The 22,873-nt window shown below is 35.8% G+C and overlaps 1 protein-coding gene and 1 pseudogene across 10 annotated transcripts in view; one reads left to right on the forward strand and one right to left on the reverse strand.

The window, feature by feature from the left end:
* The window catches only part of RNF111 (ring finger protein 111), a 153,611-nt gene that overhangs the window by 83,448 nt on the left and 47,290 nt on the right, over window positions 1-22,873 (forward strand). For all 10 annotated transcript variants that reach the window (XM_058294277.2, XM_058294273.2, XM_058294271.1 and 7 more), the window contains 2 exons: window positions 5,559-6,451; window positions 20,770-20,896. In XM_058294277.2, coding sequence (XP_058150260.1) covers window positions 5,578-6,451; window positions 20,770-20,896 — 1,001 coding nt within the window. In that variant the 5' untranslated portion in view covers window positions 5,559-5,577. The remainder of the gene's footprint in view (window positions 1-5,558; window positions 6,452-20,769; window positions 20,897-22,873) is intronic.
* Window positions 13,228-13,344, reverse strand: LOC111762846 (U4 spliceosomal RNA; annotated as a pseudogene).

Raw genomic sequence — 22,873 nt, forward strand, 5'->3', positions numbered from 1 at the left:
GGGATCTTGTCTTTGTATTGACAGTATTGATAATAGCTAACAGTCTATCTTCTATACTTTATTGTCTATTTAGAGGTAGGTTGCCTTGGCCATTGGTCTTTTTTTTTCTTTAGGTACCAGGGCTTGGGGATTGAACCCTGGACCTCTTATGTGGGAAGTTGGCACTCAACCACTGAGCCACATCGGCTACTTTGAGTTGGTTTTTTCATTTGTTTGCTTGTTGTTGTTTTTTTTTTTGTTTCTAGGAGGCACTGGGAACGGAACCCAGGACCTCCCATATTGGAAGCAGGCGCTCAGCCGCTTGAGCCCCATCTGCTCCCCTTTGGTCTTTGTTCATGCTTTTATTTTAGATCTATCATCCTATAAAGAAATGGCTAAGTCTTGTAATTCTCCAGTAGTTACTAGGGGTATAATATCATCTTTTCTACCAGATGTCAAGCTGCAAATTAATTATTTGCTGATAACGTTTATCAAGGTTCTCTCCCTCCTTTTCAGAATTGAATATTAGGATGGGTATTTTATAAGACCTGTCTTCCTTATCTGATCATCAAGGTTGATGGGGAAGAGTGACCCTCTGGTGAATCACTTAGCTTCCTAATGGGGACTTGACCTTTCTTACATCACTATTGGATTGTGTGCTTCTACCACCTGTACGAGTAAAATTCTCTGAATAAATTGAGGCTAGTAGGAGCACTTTCCTAATGCCCTTAAGAGACCAGAGTGATGCCGATTGGGGGGAAATACCCTTTTTGCTAATAAAGTTTCGGTTATTCAGAATATGTAACAGAGCATATTGTCAAGTACTATCTAGCTATGATTAGTTGAAGTTAAAAGTATTTAGGTAGTGGGAGAGAGTATTCTGTTAACTTTTTTCTAAGTATTTGGTTTATTTAATTTAATACATATCTGGCTGATAGTAAAATAAATATCAGTGGAAGAGAATTAAACATTTAATGCACACTTTAAGTGATATTCCTGTGGTATAAAATTTTTTTTCACTTAATTCTGTGAAAAAATACAGTTAAGCAGTGGACATATTTCCGGTTTATTTTCTTGTGAGATACAAACTTTTTTTAAAACAAATCAATTTTATTGATCAATATTAATAAAGCATACAATCCATATAAAGTGTACAATCAGTGCTATTTGGTATAATCACATAATTGTGCATTTATCAATTCAATCATTATTAGAGCATTTTCATTATTCCAATAATAAAAAAAAAAAAACAGACAAAAACTCAGCACCTCTCAATCTCTGTAAGCGTCCCCAGTGGTATATGGCTGTTATTCCATTTTTTTCTTCTCTAGTTTATTTGTATTTATATTTTGTATAGATGGAGTCAGACAGTATGTAGTACTATGTGCCTAGTTTCTTTCCTGTAGTATATTTCCATTTTTTTTGTCCTTACTGGAAGATTATTAATATATATTGCTATATATTACTGTTCAAAGTTTGCTTTGGTCGTATTTTTGCCTATTAACGTCTTGTAACATTAACATACATTTGTTCAGTTCAAAGAATATATGGGTAATGTTGCATATATAATCATATTTCACCTGTACAGTCCCATGTTATAGTTTTAGCTTTCCTTCTAGTAATTTACATGACCTTAGACTTTCCCTTTCAACCACTGCCATACTCATATAATAGTACTGTTAATTACAAACACTATGATGTGCTTTCACCTTTTCTATTCATTTCCAAAGAGTAACAATTTTTTTACCAGTTCTGCACAGATTTAACCTGCAGCTTTCCATTCTTTAACATGGTAACATAGTTCCAGTTCATTTTCTTGTGAGCTATGAACTTTTATAGAAAAATGCAGAATCATTTTAGGATCTCTTTTAAAATCTTACTACTTTAGAGTTCTGTAATAAAATTTTTTTTTTCCTTTTTTTGAGGTACCAGGGACTGGGGTTTGAAACCAGGACCTTGTATGTGGGAAGCCAGTGCTCAGCCATTGCGCCACATTGACTTCCCTGAGTTGGTTTTTCCATTTGTTTTGCTTGTTATTTGTTTTCTGTTGTTTTCAGGAGGCACTGATAACCGAACCTGGGACCTCCCATGTGGGAGGTGGGAGCTCAACTGCTTGAGCCACATCCACTCCTTCTGTAAAATTAATCATTAACTTTGTATATTAAACTTGAAACAAGTATTTACATTTATTATTGGTTTTGAAGATTCATACCAATAATAGTGACTATTTTAGACTGTATACCACAGTTGAAAATTAATTCCTCAAAGTTGAATGGGTATTTTTTTACAACTTTTTCCTTTTTAGCTCGCATAAGCTTAATTTATAATGTATGCCAAACATTACCCTATCTTTTTAGTTTTGAAAGTTAGCATTTTTTAGCTATTGTGTTGTCTTAGTGCAAAATTTACTAATAGTGGTGTATCCTACACTAATAGTAAGAATAATTGTTATACTGTCATCATGAGATAACAGTAAAATAATTGGATCAAACCAACCCAAAGAGGAAAGAGTATTGTGGTTCCTGTATTGAAGGAATGTATAATAGCAAACTTGTCATAAATATGGCAAAGGTGACAGATAAATCTAATACATACTTGCTCCTTTTATAAGTTAGATCATCCAGTAATTTTTCCAGTAATAAGAAACTAGATTGTGATTTTCTTCTATCAAATAGCAAATAGTTTAAAACATTCTCTTTTGATCCCTTTGTGTCATTTTTGCTGTAGTATAGGGTATTTATTTTGATAAATTGTTGTGCTTTCCCCTCCATTCTCTTTCACTAACTTCCTCCTCCTCTTTTTCTCAGGTCAAAATAGAGCGTGAATTTGTACTGCCATGGTGGGAAAATCTCAGTTAATATGGACTGTTAACTTTGCTTGACTGCATTAATTTGGTTAATATGGCATGTTAATTTTAGTCACTGCATGAAATGGTCACTCACTGCGCAGTTATTGGTATATAAATATATACACATTTACCATACCACCCACCACACTATTCCTTCACCCTTTTTCTTGCTTTGCTGACCAAAAACCAGAGTAGATTTAACCATAAATAGTTCATTGTTTTAGCTTTGGGGCATAAACTCATGGAAAAGAAATTGGGTTTAGCAGATTATGCTATGAATCACTCCTTTATAAATTCATTTATGGATCCGTGTTCTCTGAATTTATCTGTTTGGCAAGCACTCATTGTCTCTGAGGCTCTTCATTACCAGGACTCAGGATGACTCAGTTATTAAGGAAGAGAGATGTAAAACAGAGGGGTCCTGATAGGTCCATGGTTATCTGATCCCCAAAAATCTTACTGACACACTGTTCCTTTTGAATTTTCTTTTACAATAGCCTTATTGAAATATAATTCATACACTATGCAGTTCATCCATTTAAAATAAAAAATGCAATAGTTTTTAGTACATTGAAGTTATGCAACCATTACTACAATCAATTGTGAAATATTTTATTTCTCCAGAAAGAAACCCAGTACCTTTTAGCTATCACACCCCCAAACTCCTATCTCCAGCCATAGGTAACCGCTCATCTACTTTATGTCTCAAAAATATGCCTATTCTGGACATTTCATATGAATGGAATAAAAATATGTGGTCTTTTGTGACTGGTTTCTTTTACTTAACATAATGTTTCAAGATTCATTCATAGCATAGCATGCATCAGTACCTCATTCCTTTTTATTGCAGAATAATAATCCATTATATTGATTTATGCATTCATCAGTTGATGGACATTTGGGTTACTTCCACTTTTGGGCTATAATAATAATGCTACTATGAACATTCATGTACAAGTTTTTGTGTGTACATATATTTTCATATCTTCTGGGTGTATACCTAGGAGTGGAATTGCGAGTCATTTGACAGCTCTGTGTTTAAGATTTTGAGGAACTTTGAGACTGTTCCCCAAAGTGGCTGCATCTTTTTGTATTTGCACCAACAGTGTATAAGAGTTCCAATATCGCCACATCCTTGTTAGTACTTTTCTGTCTTTTTATTATAACTACCCTATTGGGACCACCTGACTCTTTAATCACATTATTCTTGTCTGATTGTTGTAAACTTGCCTTCAGTTGCATTTAATTATCGTGATCCTTGTCCGACAGACTGCCTTTTAGAATTTGCTCATTGCCATGCCCATATGCTCACCCATCTTTTTGTTTCTACTTTTCCCACTGATCTTGTTGAACTCCAGTGAGAACTTGATGGCTGACCTTGGATTATAGCACTGCCTGCCCTTGTAAATTAATAAGAATGTTAGAAGATAGGGGTTTACATAGTTTTCCCATGGGAATAGTCTTGAAAATAGAGTTATATACTAAAATATTGTGGGAAGCCTGTGAGATTGTATATTCTTGCAATGTAGCTGTCAGTTTTGGAAAAGGGAAAAATACTACTAAATATGTATCTCTTGTCTTTTTAGAAAGTAGTTTAAAAGTGCATGCTAAGGAAAGTCTATAGTGTTAGAAATTATGTTAGTGGTTACAACTCTTGATAGGATGATAGTGACTGGAAGGGGATTTCTGGAATGCTGATTATATTGTGTTTCTTGATCTGCATGCTGTTTACATAGGTATGTTCACTCTGAGCATTCATCAAGGTATATACAACTAAAATATGTGTTTGTGTGTTATACTTCAATAAAAACTTAAGTGAAAATTGTGTAACATTGTTTAGATATTCATTTTACACTAGTAAAGCTGTAATGATCTTTGTAACATTAACTACCTTTTTAATGAATATATTGTCATAATATTTATTACTTTACATTATCAGTGTTCTCATGTGCCTTGCATTGATGTACATGCTTTTAATTTCAAATCCCTTTGTTTGGCAGCTTGTGAATCAAGAGATTAAATGATTTAGATACACTTAAATTGAATCTGTGTTCAGTTGTACTGATTTTTTAACTGAATGATCTTCAGAGATTTGCAGACTTGACTTCAGTTTTCCTTTATCTAAAACTAAAATGGAGTAGTTGTGTCTGCTGTCTTATGGAAATTCAAATTCTGACTAGAGGATAAGCGGAATAGTATGAAGGAAAGAATAATTGGAAAGAGAATCTTTTCATACCAGTTCATTATTTATAAATAATAATAAAATCTAAATTAGTAGTTATCTAGAATTACAAAAAATGTTTACTATAATTACCACTTTAAAGTCTGATACCAGGAGAAAAACATTATTGATTGATTTTTAATTCTAATGCTTGCATCTGTTTTTATTATGATAGTATTTGAAAAAATTGTTTGATTTTCAACCCAAATATATTGCTGAAGGTAGCAAAATATATGGTAAAATTAGTTTGTAATTAGAAGATTAGAAATTTTCAATAAGGCTCATGTTCTATAATTCTAACTGTATTTCTAAGAAATTGAATGCATGGGTAGAGATGTCAGAAAAAATATTTTTTAAGAACAGTAAATTGACTCATTACAGACGTTTTATATGCTGATGAGGAGAAGTAATTCTACCTTGTCACAAGGGATATTGTCAGAGTAATTTGAGAACTCTTAAACAGTATATAAAACACATTAAAAAATATTTCTTAATATCTGTGTCTTCTAGGCCTTCCTTAAAGTTTCCCATGTCTCAATGGACGACTGCATATAACAAGCTTTATACCTTAAAAGTGGATATGAAGAGTGAGATTCCTTCTGATGCGCCAAAGACACAGGAGAGTCTAAAAGGGATCCTCTTGCATCCAGAGCCCATTGGGGCAGCTAAAAGTTTTCCTACAGAAGTTGAGATGATTAATAGTAAAGTGGGGAATGAATTCTCTCACTTGTGTGATGATTCTCAAAAGCAAGAGAAGGACATGAATGGTAACCAACAAGAGCAAGAAAAAAATGTTGTAAGGAAAAAACGCAAAAGCCAGCAGGCTGGCCCTTCATACATGCAAAATTGTGTTAAAGAGAACCAGGGAATATTAGGATTAAGGCCGCATCTAGAAACACCAAGTGATGAAGATAATGATTCCTCTTTTAGTGATTGTCTATCTTCTCCTTCTTCTAGTCTGCATTTTGGAGATTCTGATACTGTGACTTCAGATGAGGACAAGGAAGTCTCTGTAAGACATTCCCAGGCAATTTTGAGTGCCAAAAGTAGAACTCATAGCGCACGGTCCCAAAAGTGGCCTCGGACTGAGACAGAAACGGTATCAGGGTTGTTAATGAAAAGGCCCTGTTTTCATAGCAGTTCATTAAGGAGACTTCCATGCAGAAAGAGATTTGTAAAAAATAATTCCTCACAGAGGACACAGAAACAAAAAGAGAGGATATTAATGCAGAGGAAAAAACGAGAGGTGTTAGCCCGAAGAAAATATGCATTGCTACCTAGTTCTAGTAGTTCCAGTGAGAACGACCTCAGTAGTGAATCTTCTTCCAGCTCATCAACTGAAGGAGAAGATTTGTTTGTTTCTACCAGTGAAAACCACCAAAACAATCCATCTGTTCCCTCAGGTAAAACAAAATGTTTTTAAAATTGAGTAAAACATGGAAGATAATTTTCTTTGTATTGGTACTTATTTTCTTCTCTGTTTTAGTGATTTCATTGTTTTTAGAAGGAATATTGGGCTTTATTATTTTATTTTTAAGTCATATAAATAGTCAACTCTAGTAATAAACCATGACTCCCAATGCTAAGATAAAAAGTTAGTCACAAAAATAAATTCAGATTTTTTATTCTGAGAAAAACCATTTGTGTCATTTTATACGTACTGGATTTGCTTTATGAGTTATTGATTTATGATGCATAGTTTTGTGTTCTTTATTGTAGTGTTGCCTTAGTATATTTAACTTGATTAATACTTTTTCAGATATCCATATGATAGATTGCTTTCACATGTAACCACAGTTAAGAATATTCTAGTCATGAAAAAGACCAATTATATTGTTTTTTCCTTTAAGTACTGTGTTCTTGTTTTTTGCTATTACCTTGTCATGTTTTTTATAACTGAAAAATAAATTCAAGTATTTGGGAGGTGTAACGTATTCTATTACTAGGTCACATCAACTTTTAGTTCAGACAGTACTTACACAATACATCAAAGTTTGATAGTAATATAAATATTTTTAACTAGAATAAGTTTAGGCAGTATCTTGTTAATTTAAAGGAAGTTGATGAAGTGGGCATTGAAGAACAAAGTCTTAACTGAGGAAAAAGATTAATTTCTTGTGAAAGTGGGAGGGAGGACAGGAAAAGGTTTTTCAGAAGCTAGGATTATTGTTTCTGATAGTGATACAAAGCTTTCCCCATGTTTGCCTGGTGTCCTGCATGTACAGGAAGGAGCCCACTAATCTACTCTACGAACTGTCTGTTTTTCCCTCTTTCTTCTCTAATTCTGTATGGATCCATTTCTTTAACAAGACTCCCTTTTTTTTCCCCAATTTTTTCTCTATCCTTGCAAAAACCCTGAAACCAGTAACTTTGTTGTAACTTAGGCTTAAGCATGTTCAGTTTTCTTGTTTTTTTATTAAATCTACCCAAAATATTTGTTTTAAGAAAGGTTCATTAAGATTACCTACAGGAGAAGCGGACTTGGCCCAGTGGTTAGGGTGTCCGTCTACCACATGGGAGGTCCGTGGTTCAAACCCCCAGCCTCCTTGACCTGTGTGGAGCTGACCCATGTGCAGTGCTGATGTGCACAAGGAGTGCCGTGCCACACAGGGGTGTCCCCCGCGTAGAGGAGTCCCACGCGAAAGGAGTGCACCCCGTAAGGAGAGCCGCCCGGTGCGAAAGGAAGTTCAGCCTGCCCAGGGATGGCGCCGCACACACGGAGAGCTGACACAACAAGATGATGCAACCAAATGAAACACAGATTCCCGTGCCACTGACAACAGCAGAAGCAGACAAAGAAGAACACCCAGCAGATAGACACAGAGAACAGACAACTGGGGCGGGGGGGGGGGAGGGAAGGGGAGAGAAAGAAATAAATAAATCTTTAAAAAAAAAAAAAAAGATCACCTACAGAAACCATTCCCTGAGGTCTCCTGAAAATGAGGGAGGTAAGAATAGAAGCTGTCATACTTTTCTCAGGTGGTCAAAATGTGAAGACTCTGATTTTGGGAGATGGAGAAGCAGAGTACAGTTTTGGCTTGAAATTAATAAAGCAGGGATAGTTAGTGATCTAATAGAAGTTCTTAAGACTGGTGTTTGTAGGGAAAGGAGAATATATAAATGAAGGTCACTGTCTTTTTAGGAAGGAAGGAGTTCATATATAAAGTATTCAAGGTAAGTTCAACCTCTTTATTTTTTAATCTTGTTTAAGTCTTACATAGCATCTGGTTTTTCACTACTTTTCTTGGCAAAATTATATTTCAACTATATTATTTTCAGACATTACCCTTAACATTTATCTCTGGAAACGCAAATCTAAAAAGTTGAAACTAAATACCCCCAATAGTTTCTGGTTTCCAAGACCATTGTTTTGTTTTGTTTTAAACTGGTTTAAAAAAACACAGATTAAATACATTCCTATGGTATCGAATTTTAAAAGTACTAAGAAAATATAAAAATAGTTATATCCTCTTCATAGGTCACAGTCTTATTACCCAGAAGTAATCACTGTTAGTTGTTTTTTTTTTTTTTTTTAATTCCCCCCGCCGTTGTCTGCTTTCTTGTGTCCATTTGCTGTATGTGTTCTGTGTCCGCTTGCATTTTTGGCAGCACTGGGAATCTGTGTCTCTTTTTTTTTTAAGATTTATTTTTTTAATTTATTTCTCTCCCCTTCCCCTCAGTTGCCTGCTCTCTGTGTCCATTCGCTCTGTGTTCTTCTGTGACCGCTTCTATTATCACCGGCACCAGGAATCTGTGTGTCTCTCTTTCATGTCATCTTTCTGTGTCAACTCTCTGTGTGTGCAGCGCCACCCTGGGCAGGCTGCACTTTTTTCACACTGGGTGGCTCTATGTATGGGGTGCACTCCTTGCACGTGGGGCTTCCCTACGCAGGGGACACCCCTGTGTGGCACGGCATTGCTTGTGCACATCAGCACTGTGCATAGGCCAGCTCCACGTGGGTCAAGGAGACCCGGGGTTTGAATCGCAGACCTCCCATGTGGTAGGCAAATGCCCTATCAATTGGACCAAGTGTGCTTCCCCTGTGTCTCTCTTTGTTGCATCATCTTGCTGCATCAGCTCTCTGTGTCTGTGGTGCCACTCCTGGGTGGACTGCGCTTTTTTCGCACAGGGCGACTTTCCTTGCAGAGCGCACTCCTTGCGAGTGCGGCTCCCCTACGTGGGGGATACCCCAGCATGGAGCAGTGCTGCGCGTGGGCCAGCTTACCACATGGGCCAGGAAGCTCTGGGTTTGAACCCTGGACCTCCTATATGGAAGGCAGATACTCTATCAGTAGAGCCACATCCGCTTCCCTGTTAGTAATTTCTTATCTCCTTCAGAAAATGTGAAAGAAAGCGTGTACAAGGATAAATAAATAAGGCAGTTTTTTTTCATATCAGTAATTTATTATTCTTTTTAACAGTTGCACGGTATTCCATTTGTGTGAACGTTTCATAATTTATTTAACCAGCTCTTGTTGATAGTTACATTGATATATTGAAGAGCCTTGTATACCTTTTTTTTTTAGGAGCTATTGAACCCAAGACTTCATACATGGAAAGCAGGCTCTCAACCACTGAGCTACATAATGCTCCCCAATGAGAGTTGGGTTTTTTTTTCATTTGTTTTTTTAGGAGGTACGAGGGTTGAACCCAGGAGCTTGTGCTTGGGAACTAGGAGCTCAGCCACTTGAGCTACATCTCCTCCCCTGTACACCCATTTTTGTACACCCATGCAAGCATATCTTGAGTAATTTCTAAGTATATCAGAGGGCATGTATAAATTTAAAATTTTGCTAGCTATTGTTATTAGAAAGTGCTCCACTTCTAGGTGTACATCCAAAAAAGTGAAATCAGGGTCCCAAAGGGTTACTTGTATATCAGTGTTTATAGCAGCATTGATAGCAGTAGCCTAAAGGTGGAAATTCTGTATTTAACTTTTGAGGCACCACCATATTGTTTTCCACAGTAGCTGAACCATTTTACATTCCCACTGTACAGTGCACTAGAGTTCTAATTTCTCTACATCCTCTCCAACACTTACTTGCCTTTTTTCCCCTTTAATCAATAGCTGTCCGTATTAGTGTGAAGGGGTATCTCATTGTGGTTTGGATCTACATTTTCATAATAGTTAATGACTGACCAGCTTTTCATTTGCTTATTGGCCATTTATATATCATCTTTTGAGAATTGTCTATTCGAGTCCTTTGTTCATTTTTTGATTGGGTTGTTTGTCCTTGTTGCATTATAAAAGTTTTTTCTATATTCTGAATATTAAGCATTTGTACAATGTGTGATTTGCAACTACTTTCTCCCATTCTGAGGTTTTCTTTTTTCTTTCTTCTCTCTCTCTCTTTCCACCCACCCCCAGTTGTCTGCTCTCTCTGTCCATTCGCTGTGCATTCTTCTGTGACCACTTCTGTCCTTATCAGTGGCACCAGGAATCTGTGTTTCTTTTTGTTGCGTCATCTTGCTGTATTAAGTCTGTGTGTGTGCAGCGCCATTCTTGGGCAGGCTGCACTTTCTTTTGCGCTGGGTGGCTCTCCTTACGGGGCGCACTCCTTGGGCGTGAGGCTCCCCTATATGGGGAGCACCCCTACGTGGCATAGCACTCCTTGCACACATCAGCACTGTGCATGGGCCAGCTCCACACGGGTCAAGGAGGCAGGGGGTTTCAACCGTGGACCTCCCATGTGGTAGGCGGATGCCCTGTCAATTGGGCCAAGTCTGCTTCCCTATAGGTTTTCTTTTTGCTTTCTTGATAATGCCCTTTGATGCACAAGGTTTTAATTTTGATGAGGTCAAATTTATCTGTTGTTTCTTTTATCGCTTGTGCATTTGTTTATTCATTTATTTTAGAGAAACTTTAGATTACATAAATGTTACATAAAAAATACAGGGGATTCCCATATGCTCCACTCCCTCCTCCTCTCACACTTTCCTGCATTAACAACTGATGAACCATATATTGAAGTATTGCCACTAACTGTACATTATAGTTTACACTGTCTTGTGCAGTTTTGTACGTTATGACAAATAATGGCCTGTATGTATCATTGCAACATCATGCAGGACAATTCCAGTGTCCTGAAAATGCTCCCTTATTACCCCTATTTTTCCTTCTCCCTCCTCTCAGAACCTTTGGTGGCCACTGCCTCTATGTGAATGATAAAAGTTCTTTCATTGCTAGAATAACAATGTCTATAGTAGAATAATAGTAAATCTACTTTAGTCTGTTATTCATTCCCCAATCTTGAGGATTTGGAGATGGTGATGCCCACAGAGCTTTCTATGTCATATCTAAGAATCCATTTCCCAATTCCAGGTCATGAAAATTTGTACCTATGCTATCTTCTAAGTGTTTTATTTTTTTTATTCTTACATTTAGATCCTTGATTCAGTTTGAGTTAATTTTATATAGGGTTTGAGTCAGAGCTCTAACTTCATTGTTTGACATGTGGATATCCAGTTTTCCCAACTGTTTGTTACAGATTATTCTTCCTCATTGCTTGAACTTAGCACACTTGTCAAAAATCAGTTGGCCATAGATGTATGGGTACATTCCTGGACTTTCAATTCTGTTCTGTTGGTCAATATGCCAGTACCACACTGTTTTGATTACTATAGCTTTGTAATATAATATGAAATTGGGAAATGTGAGTCCTCCAACTTAATTCTTTTCCGAAATTTGGCTATTTGCAGCCCCTTAACAGTTCTGTTTGAATTTGAGGGTCACTTTTTCCATTTCTGCAAAAAAGGCTGCTGGAATTTTGATAGGGATTGTATTGAATTTGTAGATCACTTTGGGCAATGTTGACATTTTAACAATATTGCTTTCTTTTTTTTTTTTAGGGGAAAATCTGAAAGTTATTTTTTTCTTCTTTATTTTGTGTCATGACTTTTGTACTGAATGTCTTAATAATTAACGGTGTCAACAATTACTTGCTTATTACCAATAGTATTTGTTACTAGTAGCAACAGTTACAGTACAATTTAAGATTTTTGTTGACTCTTTTTCCCCTTGCTAGTTCATCTATGTGTAGTTATATCATCAATTTAATATATATTTAGTTTCCTTTGTTTGAGGGTGCTTTTTTCTTTAAGGAGTATTTTTAAAATTCAGTTTTGCTTTTTAAATTATGTGAAATATTTACCTGGTTCCATAGTCAACAATCAGTTAGACCTAGTTTTCAACCTTTACTCTCTTCCCTGTTCTCTTCTTCCCCTAAGTATAATCATGTTTATTAGTTTTTAGTTTTGGTTTATCCTTCCATTTTTTTCCTCTAAAAATATAAACATATGTATATATATTCTTTTCCTTTCTCCCTTCTTATGCTGAAAGTCTCACTTTTTTCACTTAACAATATATATGTTTTTGTACTATATGAAGACACTGTAGAATGATAGTAAATAAAGGTATTTCGGTATACTCTATATTACATGTCTTTGTTTTTTTTTTAAGATTTATTTTATTTATTTATCCTCCCCTCCCCCGTTGTCTGTTCTCTCTATTTGCTGCGTGTTCTTCTTTGTCTGCTTCTGTTGTTGTCAGTGGCACGGGAATCTGTGTTTCTTTTTTTTTTTTTTTTTTTTCTGTGTTTCTTTTTGTTGTGTCATCTTGTTATCAGTTCTCTGTGTGTGCGGCGCCATTCTTGGGCAGGCTGCACTTTCTTTTGCTCTGGGCGCCTCTCTTTATGGGGCACAATCCTTGTGCGTGGGTCTCCCCTATGCGGGTGACACCCCTGCGTGGCACGGCACTCTTTGCGTGCATTAGCGCTGCGCGTGGGCCAGCTCCACACGGGTCACGGAGGCCCGGGGTTTGAACTGTGGACCTCCCATGTGGTAGATGGACGCCCTAACCACTGGGCTAAGTCCCCTTCCCTACATGTCTTATTAAATGAATGTTAGTTTGTAAACTATTGACTGGTTTCTGTCCCTGGGATTGTAACCATTTTGCATCCCAATCAGTAGTGTCTGAGAGTGCCTGTTTTACCAAAACCTTAGTGTTTTTTTTAGGTGTCAACTTTAGTTTTTTTAATGAGTGAAGCTACATATTTTTTCATATATGTTAAAGCCATTTATATTTCTTTTTCTGTAATCTGTCCGTGTCTTTTGCCTTTTTTCCCCCCACACTAGACTACACTGTTTCAGATCATCTTTATTTTCACTGTAGGTTATACAGTCTCTTCAGAGAGACTGACTGTATTTCGAGTCGTCTTTATTGGGAAAAGTGTTCAATTAGTAGTAATCGTGCCTCGGATAATCCTCATTGGCTACGATACTGCCACTGCACAAAGCTCTTTTGCCTTTTTTGCTATCAGGATGTTGGCCTTTATTCTTCCATCTATTTTAAGAAGATTTAGGGATATAAATCCTTTTTCTTTCCCCTCCAAATTTGTCATTAGTCTTTGACTTTACCTATGATGCTTTTTTGCCATACCAGCATTTAAAAATATATGTATTATATTTATTAACCATTTTCCTTTCTGCTTCTCGAGTTTGAATCATAGTTAGAAAAGTTTTCCCAGCTCCCAGGTTATAAAGGAATTAACCCATTTTCTGTTTACTCTCCTTTCATTTAATTCTTTTTTTAAAATTTAGAGCTTGGATCCATTTGCTCTTTATCCTGGTGTACAGTGTGAAGAATGGATCCAGTTTTACTTTTCTTTCTTTTTGTATTTTCTTTCTTTTTTTCCCCAGTTTTATTTTTTTTGTGATATATAATGGTCCTAACAAAACAAGTTATTAAAATCTTTCGTTTTCCTTTACAATTGGCTTGTTTATCTAGGAATGATAGTAGTGAGGAGACACATGATGGTTCTCTTACTGGTATTGCATTTGTAGAGTGAATTAGGGAGAACTGATGTCTCTGTAATTTTGTTTCCTCCTATTCAAGAAGATGAAATTCCTTTTTGTTTTTTGAAGTCAGTTTGCACCAGGGAGTGTTTTATAGTTGTTTTTTTATTTGTCCGTTTGTTTTTTAAAACCCCAGCTCTGTTAATATATGATTTCCATACCATAAAATCCACTTTAAGTATACAATTCAGTTATTTTTAGTATATTTAGAGTTGTGCAACCATTACTATAATCCAGTTGTAGAAAATATCTGTTAATCCTGAAAGCTCTTTCCTGCCTGTTTGCACTGTCTGTTCCAATCTTCAGTACCACACAACCCCTAATCTGCTTGCAGTCTCAAAAGATTTGCCTTTTCTGAACATTTCATATTCACACAATAAGTGGTCTTTCGCGCCAGGCTTCTTTTGTATTGTTTTTGAGGTTCGTCCAGCCTAGAAGGAAGGAATTAGTAATTAGTTAATTATTTTATTGCTTAGTTCCTTTATAGTTTTCCACTGTATGAATAAAACACATTTTATTTATCTATTCACAGTTGTTGGACTTTTGAATTGTTTCCAGTATTTGGCTATTAGAATAATGCTGCTGTGAGCATTTGTGTACGAATCTTGGTGCTTGTATGTTTTTATTTCTTTTGGGTAGATACCCAACAGAAGAGTCCCTGAATAGAATCAGAGCTGCTATAACTTTAGTAGCTTTTAAATTGTGACCAGAGTCAAGTACAGTAGCAAACCAACTGCTAGCAGAAAGATCCTTTTGATAGCAACTAGCAACAGCATGTTGAGTAGTGAAGTCAGTGTGATGTAGTTACTATAAGAATAAAACCTTTTAAATTGAAATTAGATTTGCATCCCAATTCTTACTGTTTGCTTGACTACTAATTTAAACTCTTTATGCTTTAGTTTCTTGATGCGTAAAACAGGGGCAGAAATGCTGAGCATTGTGCATGGCTCAGTATATGTTCACAGATTGGAAGCTGTTCTTGTTGTTACCACCATCCCAGACTTAATACACAAAAGGATCAAGGTAATCAGTGGTTACCATGGCTACCATTGCTTACCACTGCTGCCAAAGAGATACCTGTGAGCTCTTCTCTGGGATTTGAAATGTACTCTGAGGACTTCATGAAGAACTCTCTCAGGGAAACCATTGTTTTTTGTTACCATAAACTACCCTCATTCTTTTTAGGCTGTTTGCCAGAGAAGCATCTGTTACATATCATTTTTCTCATGATGTTTTAAAATGTACAGAAACATAAGTAACCTAACCTTAATCGAAATAGTTAAAAGAAAACCACCTATAGTCCCATTATGCTAATGTATAGATATATTCAAGTTTGCTATCCTTCAGTATTCCTAAAGGGTAATATGAAAATAAAATTGGCACAATATGAAGTGAACTATTCTCCTGATTTTTTAAAAAACTGTACTAATATGAGCTGATTTTTTAAAAAGCTGTACTAATATGAACTTAATCATTTTAAGAGTGTTTCCGTTTTAAAAAGTTTTATTTTAAACAATTGTCTTCTAGAGCAAACATCAGATTTTTGATACTTAAATCTTGCCTATTATGATTGTTTTAGGACTGATTATGGAGGTCCTTTTTAGGGAGAAAAAAAAGATGTTTAAGCAATAGAATAAGAATACCTAAGTGAGCCACCTCTGTAAGTTACACAGTCTCTGTATTCATACAGAATTATACAGGTTGAATTTTTTTTTTTAAAGATGTATTTTTATTTACAGATTGAATTTTTTTCCAGATTTATTTATTTATTTCTCTCCCCCCCCCCAGTTGTCTGTTCTCTGTGTCTATTTGCTGCGTGTTCTTCTTTGTCCGCTTCTGTTGTTGTCAGCAGCACGGGAATCTGTGTTTCTTTTTGTTGCGTCATCTTGCTATGTCAGCTCTCCGTGTGTGCGGTGCCATTCCTGGGCAGGCTGAACTTTCCTTTGCGCTGGGCAGCTCTCCTTACAGGGTGCATTCCTTGTGCATGGGGCTTCCCTACGCGGGAATACCCCTGCGTGGCACGACACTCCTTGTGTGTACCAGCACTGCGCACCGGCCAGCTCCACATGGATCAAGGAGGCCCGGGGTTTGAACCGCGGACCTCCCATGTGGTAGACGGATGCCCTAAACACTATGCCAAGTCTGCTTTCCCAGACTGAATTTTAATGCATTAGCAAAGCTTATTTTGTATCATTGGGGCTCCAAAATGTAGTATTCGCACTTTGCTTTGCCTAGTTATTATGTAAAAGGTGTTTGATAATGTAAGATTATTTTTTACAGTTTTCTAAAGAAATTTCATGTATACATACTTGGAGATAAATTACTAATTAAATAAATTTGATATGTAGGTCTAGCTTTTCTTTACTTAGAATCATAATGTCTAATTGGCAGATTAAAGTAAGGGATTTTAAAAAATCCCATGGCTTTTATTTATTCATATAATAGCTTCAGTTTTATTGTACTTTCACTACCTTTCGCTAATTCTAGATTTAATAATTTGAATTAATTAGCAACAGAGAACATGCCTGCTAAGTAAATGATTGGCAAGATTAGTATCTGAAGTTTCCTTTTGTACTTCTACCTTAAGTTGTATTTTATCATAGTTTTGAAGCAAGAGTTAGAAAAGTAATTTGAAAATTGAATCTAAAGTATTATTTATTTTTATTTTTTAAAGATTTATTTTTTATTTATTTCTCTGCTCCTCCCTCCCCCCGCCATTGTCTCTTCTCTGTGTCCATTCACTGTGTGTTCTTTGTCCCCGGCACCAGGAATCTGTGTCTCTTTTTTGTTACATCAGCTCTCCATGTGTGCGGCAACACTTCTGGGCAGGCTGCGCTTTTTTCGCGTGGGGCGGCTCTCCTTGAGGGGCGCCCTCCTTGGCGCGTGGGGCTCCCCTATGCGGGGGACACCCCTGCATGGCCTGGCATGGCACTCCTTGCGCACGGCAACAGTGCGCGTGGGCCAGCTCACCACACGGTTCATAAAGACCTGGGTTTGAACCCTGGACCTCCCATATGGTAGGCGGACACTATCAGTTGAGCCAAAACTACTTCTCTAAAGTATTATTTTAAATAGCCACTTAAGTGCTACTATTTTCTCCCGAAGTATATCTGTACTTTAGCATTTAGGAGCTACTTCAAAAATTTGTACTTCCCATAATTTTTAATCTTAATTTTTTTCCTATTTTTAATTGATAAAACAATTTCAAAGTATCCTAAAATATAAATACAATGTTATGAAACATTTTTAAAGCAATGTTGTTTCTCCAAATTAAGGTTGTATTTCATTGCCTCCATTATTTAACAGTGTCTATTTTGTTCTGCTCTTTGGAGTAATCAAGTACCTTGGCAGGTCTTTGTTGTGAGCTTGTACCTCCTCATGATACTGAGGTACTGGTCAGCTTTTGAAGTAGTAGAGATCTTTGATGATCTAGAGGGGTATTAGAGATGAAATTACTAGTTGTCAAGGAATGGTCCATTGGTGAAAGAATATAGATGACATAAATTCACAGTGACAACAAAGTTGAACCATTTTTTAACATTATGATAAGAATTCAGTAAATACACATGATCAATAGTTTTTTCACTACACTTACTTGCTAGTAGGAAATATGTTGAAAAAGGGAGCTTGTTTACTAAAGCAACAAAGAAAATAAAGTGTCTAAGAATAATCTTAATATATTTGGCCTCTACGAAGAAAAGTATATACCTTTATAGAAAATAACATTGAAAATCAAACCAGTTTTTTGAGAGGTTTATAAAAGATGACATTGATGGATGGCAAGACATATACTTGGATGAAAAATATCTATTATAGAAATGTCAGACCTTTACTGGTATTGTTTAATACCATTTCAGTCCAAATCTCAGGAAATTTTCCTTCCTTTTCATTTTATATTTCTAAAGAATAAGGATAACCTGAATCTACTAGTTATCAAAATAAAATTATCCTAGGTTTTTTTTTTTTTTCTTTTTTTAATCCTAGTCTTTTTAACAAACGTTCCTGGAGCAGTTGCATATCCATATGTGAAAAAATTTAATTTAGACCTTTTACCTCATATCAGATGTGAAAATTAAACCCAAAATGGATCATAGACCTAAATATAAGAGCTAAAACTACAGAACTTCTAGAGGAAAACAGAGGAGAAAATTTTGGTGACTTTGGATTTGGCAAAGATTTCTTTTCTTTTTTTTTTAAAGATTTATTTAATTTATTTATTTCCCACCCAACTTCATTGTTTGTGCTCACTGTCTGTTCTTTGTGTGCCTTCTGTGTCTGCTTGTCTTCTTTTTAGGAGACATGGGGAATCAAACCCAGGACCTCCCATGTGGGAGGGAGGTACCTAATCACTTGAGCCACATCTGCTCCCTGCTTGTTTTGTGTCTCATTGTGTTTCTTTGTTGTGTATCCTTGTTGTGTCTCCTTGTTGCATCAGCTTGTTGTGCCAGCTCACTATCTTGCTCGCCTTCTTTAGGAGGCACAGAGATCTGAACCTGGGACCTCCCATGTGGTAGGTGGGTGTCCAACTGCTTGAGCCACATCCACATCCCCAGAGATTTCTTAAATATGTCACTATAAGTATGATCTGTAAAAGAAAGAAACTGATAAATTGGACTTCATCAAAATTAAAAGCTTTTACACTTCCATCATTACCATTAACATCAAAAGACAAGCTATAGACTCAGAAAATATTTACAAAGAGTATATCTGATAAAAAACTTGTATCCAGAATATTTAAAGAACTCTTACAACTCAAAATAAGACTAAAAAACCTAACAAAGATTTAAATAGACGTTTCACCAGAATAGGTAATAAGCGCATGAAAAGATATTCAGTATCAGTATAGAACTGCTGATAAAAACCAAAATGAGGTACCGTCACACATCTACTAGAGATAGAATTCAGGTATAATAAAACAATAACAAGTATTGGCAAGGATGTGGAAAAACTAATATCCTCATAATTTGGTGGTTGGACTGTAAAATTGTACAGTCAGTTAGGAAAACAATTTTCCAGTTTCTTGAAGTTAACGATAAACTTAACCCAGACTTCCATTCCTAAATTTTTAAGAAAAATGGAATCAAATGTCTGTACAGAGACTTCTGTGCAGATGTTCATAGTTACTTTATTTGTAGTAGCCAAAATAGAAGAAAATCCAGATGTCCATCAACAGATGAGTGGATAAGCAAAGTGTGGTATATCCACACAGTGGTATACTCCTAAGCAATATGAAGGAATGAACTGTTGTTACCAAACATGGGTAAATCTCAAAATAAATATGTTGAATGAAAGAAGCCATACACAAAAGTGCATATACTGTGTGATTTCATTTATATTAAAACTCTTGAAAATACAAGACAGAAAACAATTAAGTGGGATTTGGAGAATGATGAGAATTTCCTGAAACAGAAACACATGGGATCATGGGATTTTCTGGGGGTGAGTGGGTAATGGAAATGTTCTAAAACTGGATTGTGGTGATGGTTACACTCTCTAAAGTTCCGTTAACTGTACGTTTTAAATGGATGAATTTTAAAATATGCTAACTATACCTCAAAAAAAAAAAACCTGTTTAAAAAATTGAATTAAAAGACAAATGAAAAATAAAATAGAAAAAAAACTAGAATTACTCTGACACCCTTAAGAACCTGTATTAAAAGACTGAATAGATGGATTCAAGAGGGACCCTAAAACAATGAAAATTATTTAAAGGAGATATCAAAATTTTCATGGGGGGACAAGTAAGGATTTTTCAGTAAATGATCTCATGATAGGTTAAGCATGGAAATTGGCAAAATTATCTGTGAGATAATTTGTTTCCATCTTCCAAATAAGGAAGGACATTACAAATTTAGAATTATGTAGAAAAAACATGCATAAAAAATGACAAAATTCATAAATGTAGAACTTCAGTTCCCATGTGTTTCTTAAGAAAATGTCATATCACCTAAATAAAAAGAACCTTGGGGGAAGCAGATTTGGCCCAATGAATAGGGCACCCGCCTACCACATGGGAGGTCCAAGGTTCAAACCCAAGGCCTCCTGACCTTTGTGGAGCTGGTCTATGAGCAATGCTGATGCTCACAAGGAGTGCCGTGCCATGCAGAGATGTCCCGGGCATAGGGGAGTCCCATGCACAAGGAATGCACCCTGTAAGAAGAGCCACCCAGTGCGAAAAAAGCAAAGCCTGCCCAGGAATGGTGCCACACACACAGAGCTGACGCAGCAAGGTGACACAGCAAGAAGAGATACAGATTCTGGGTGCCACTGACAAGGATACAAGCGGACACAGAAGAACACAGAGTGAATGGACAGAGAGAGTAGACAACTGGGCGGGGAAAGGGAGAGAAATAAATTAAAAATAAAATCTTAAAAAAAAAAACCTTGGAAAGAAAGTAAAACAAATTTAATTTCTTTCTCTTAGATGTTAAAGTGTTATATCTCATATAAATATAGAAAATCTTAAATGTAATACCTTTAGATCTGTATGATTTTTATGTGAGAATCATACAAATAAAGTTTGTAAGGAGCAGACAAATTCATAAAATAGGAAGTAAACATACAAAGTGCAGATTAAAACACTTTCACTATGTGTGTTTCGCTTTTTGGTTTTAATTTTTAAATTAAAAAAAAATTTTTAGGAGATACCAGGGATCGAACCCAGGACCTTGTACATGAGAAGCAGGCAGTCATCCACTGAGCTATATCTGCTTCCCAGCCCTTTGATTTAAATAACCTTTCGTTTTGACTGATAGGATTTTTACTTTTGTAATGAATTTTATAGTCTCAAAGTCAGAATAAAAATGTTTGCCTACCAATTAACTGACAGGCAGATGGCCTTTAAATGATCTTTTCTTTTTGTTTCTAGGAAGTATTGATGAAGATGTTGTGGTGATAGAAGCTTCCTCTACTCCCCAGGTCACTGCCAATGAAGAAATTAATGTTACCTCAACTGACAGTGAAGTAGAGATTGTAACAGTTGGTGAAAGCTATCGGTGAGATTTTATTTCCTTGTTGTATATTCGAAATTTTAAATATAAATTTTTAAACCTATTTGTATTCTTTTTCTTTCTTGTCTTTCTCACCTGCTCTCCTTCCCTAGTTTGAGTATGCATATACCTTTAGATTAATGAAATGAGGCTGTATTAGATTTACCTGGGAACCTTATAAATTAAAAATATACAGTTGTCTATCCTAGACCAGTTCAACCAAAATCTTGGGGTCAGTACTTTCTAAAAACACCACAAATATTTGAGGGGTAAGAGAGTCATTGCTATTAATAAATAGTAATTTTACTTAATGTTTTATAATATTGGATTTGTTTCATGGTACACAGAATTCATGAATTCCTCTGAAATTTAATTGTGCATAATACATAAATTTGATGATGATACCAAAGTTAAAAGTAAAGAAAATATTAAGGAATATTGATTTTGAAACAGTCCTTTTTGTTATATTTGTTCCAAGATCTTACTCATTGATACCCGTGAAGTTTGTGCTATTCTCTTAGGGCAGTGTAGTTATAAATTCTAAGGTTTTTGTTTTTGTTTTTTCTTTACTGGAGAAGCTGTGGTTTTATAGAACAATCATTCATAAAATACATGATTGCCATTTACCTCCCCACCAGCAATACCTTGCATTGGTGTGGAACATTGTTAACAGTTGATGATAGCACATTTTTGTAATTGTATTATTAATTAAAGTCCATGGTTTTACTTATGGGTCATACTTCTAAAATGTAAGTTTTTGAATTTTTTTATCCAGCACTCATTAATTTCATATAAGCCTTGTACTGATAAATGATTGAAAGATCCTCATTTATTTCTGTTTTGATAATAACTGGAAATGACATTGCCCTTTGCACAATCATTTTGACACATTCTCCTTCCTCTCCAATCAAATCTTAACACAGTATTCATCCTGAACTTCAAATTATAAATATTGATTATGAAAGCAGTAAAGAGTTCTTTTATGCTTTTGTACACCAAACTAATAATAAGTCTATGGATGAATCTTAATTTTTGTGTTGGAATGAATTTAGGAATGAATTTAGAAATACACTTATTCATTGAGTTGTTTTTAATATTTAAAATTTTATTTTTTATATCAATGCTACAAGTTACCCAGTTAACACAAGATAACTACAATAAAAATAAATCTGCTTTAGACAGTGGTTACACTCTCCCCTTATTTTTGTTCATTCCTCAATCTTGGGGTATTTGGGATGATGTTCACTATGACTGCCTCAGGCTGAAAAGGGGCATAGATATTATGGGGCAGAGGAATGGAATTGTTTTGCTTGCAGTTGAAAATACTCCTTGCTTTTGGAATGGGACTGGTCCATCATGATTGTTTTGTTAGCTGACCAGAATAGGCCTGAAAAACTGGAGAGTAGAAGTTGGCCACCTCTCTACTGAGTTTTGGAGCTCAACTGGCATTGGAACTATCTGAAAGCTTTAAGTCTCTGGGAAATATACTTAACAAATAAATTGAAAATTATAGGTTAAAATAAAAGAAGAATAATGATTAGGGGATTTATAAAAGAGTATTACTATGTTGTATTGGGGAAATAGCTTTTCATATATTCCCAGATAGACCCCAGCGAAGGGGTGTTGGTTTCATGTGGCTTTGTGGCTTGCCTGTGGTGTCCAGATGTACCCAGGACCCTCAGGAATACTTTTGTTTGAGACTTTGTTTACTGTGGCGGTTTGTGAATTCTGACTGAGATCCGTGTAAGTATAACCTCTGGAATGATCTCCTGACTCATTTTGAAATCTCTTAGCCATAAAAACTCTAATATTTCCCCCTTTTGATCAAGGTCTTTCTCCAAATGCATCGCTGATTTAACTCTTGGTAGTAATCCCTCAGTGCCAGGGAGGGTCATCCCTGGGAGTTGTGTCCCACATTGGAGGGAAGGTAGTGAGTTTATTTGTAGAATTTGGCTTAGAGAGCAGCTATGCATGCATAACAAG

Source organism: Dasypus novemcinctus, chromosome 3 (assembly GCF_030445035.2).
Source record: "Dasypus novemcinctus isolate mDasNov1 chromosome 3, mDasNov1.1.hap2, whole genome shotgun sequence".
In the NCBI taxonomy this organism is placed as follows: domain Eukaryota; kingdom Metazoa; phylum Chordata; class Mammalia; order Cingulata; family Dasypodidae; genus Dasypus; species Dasypus novemcinctus.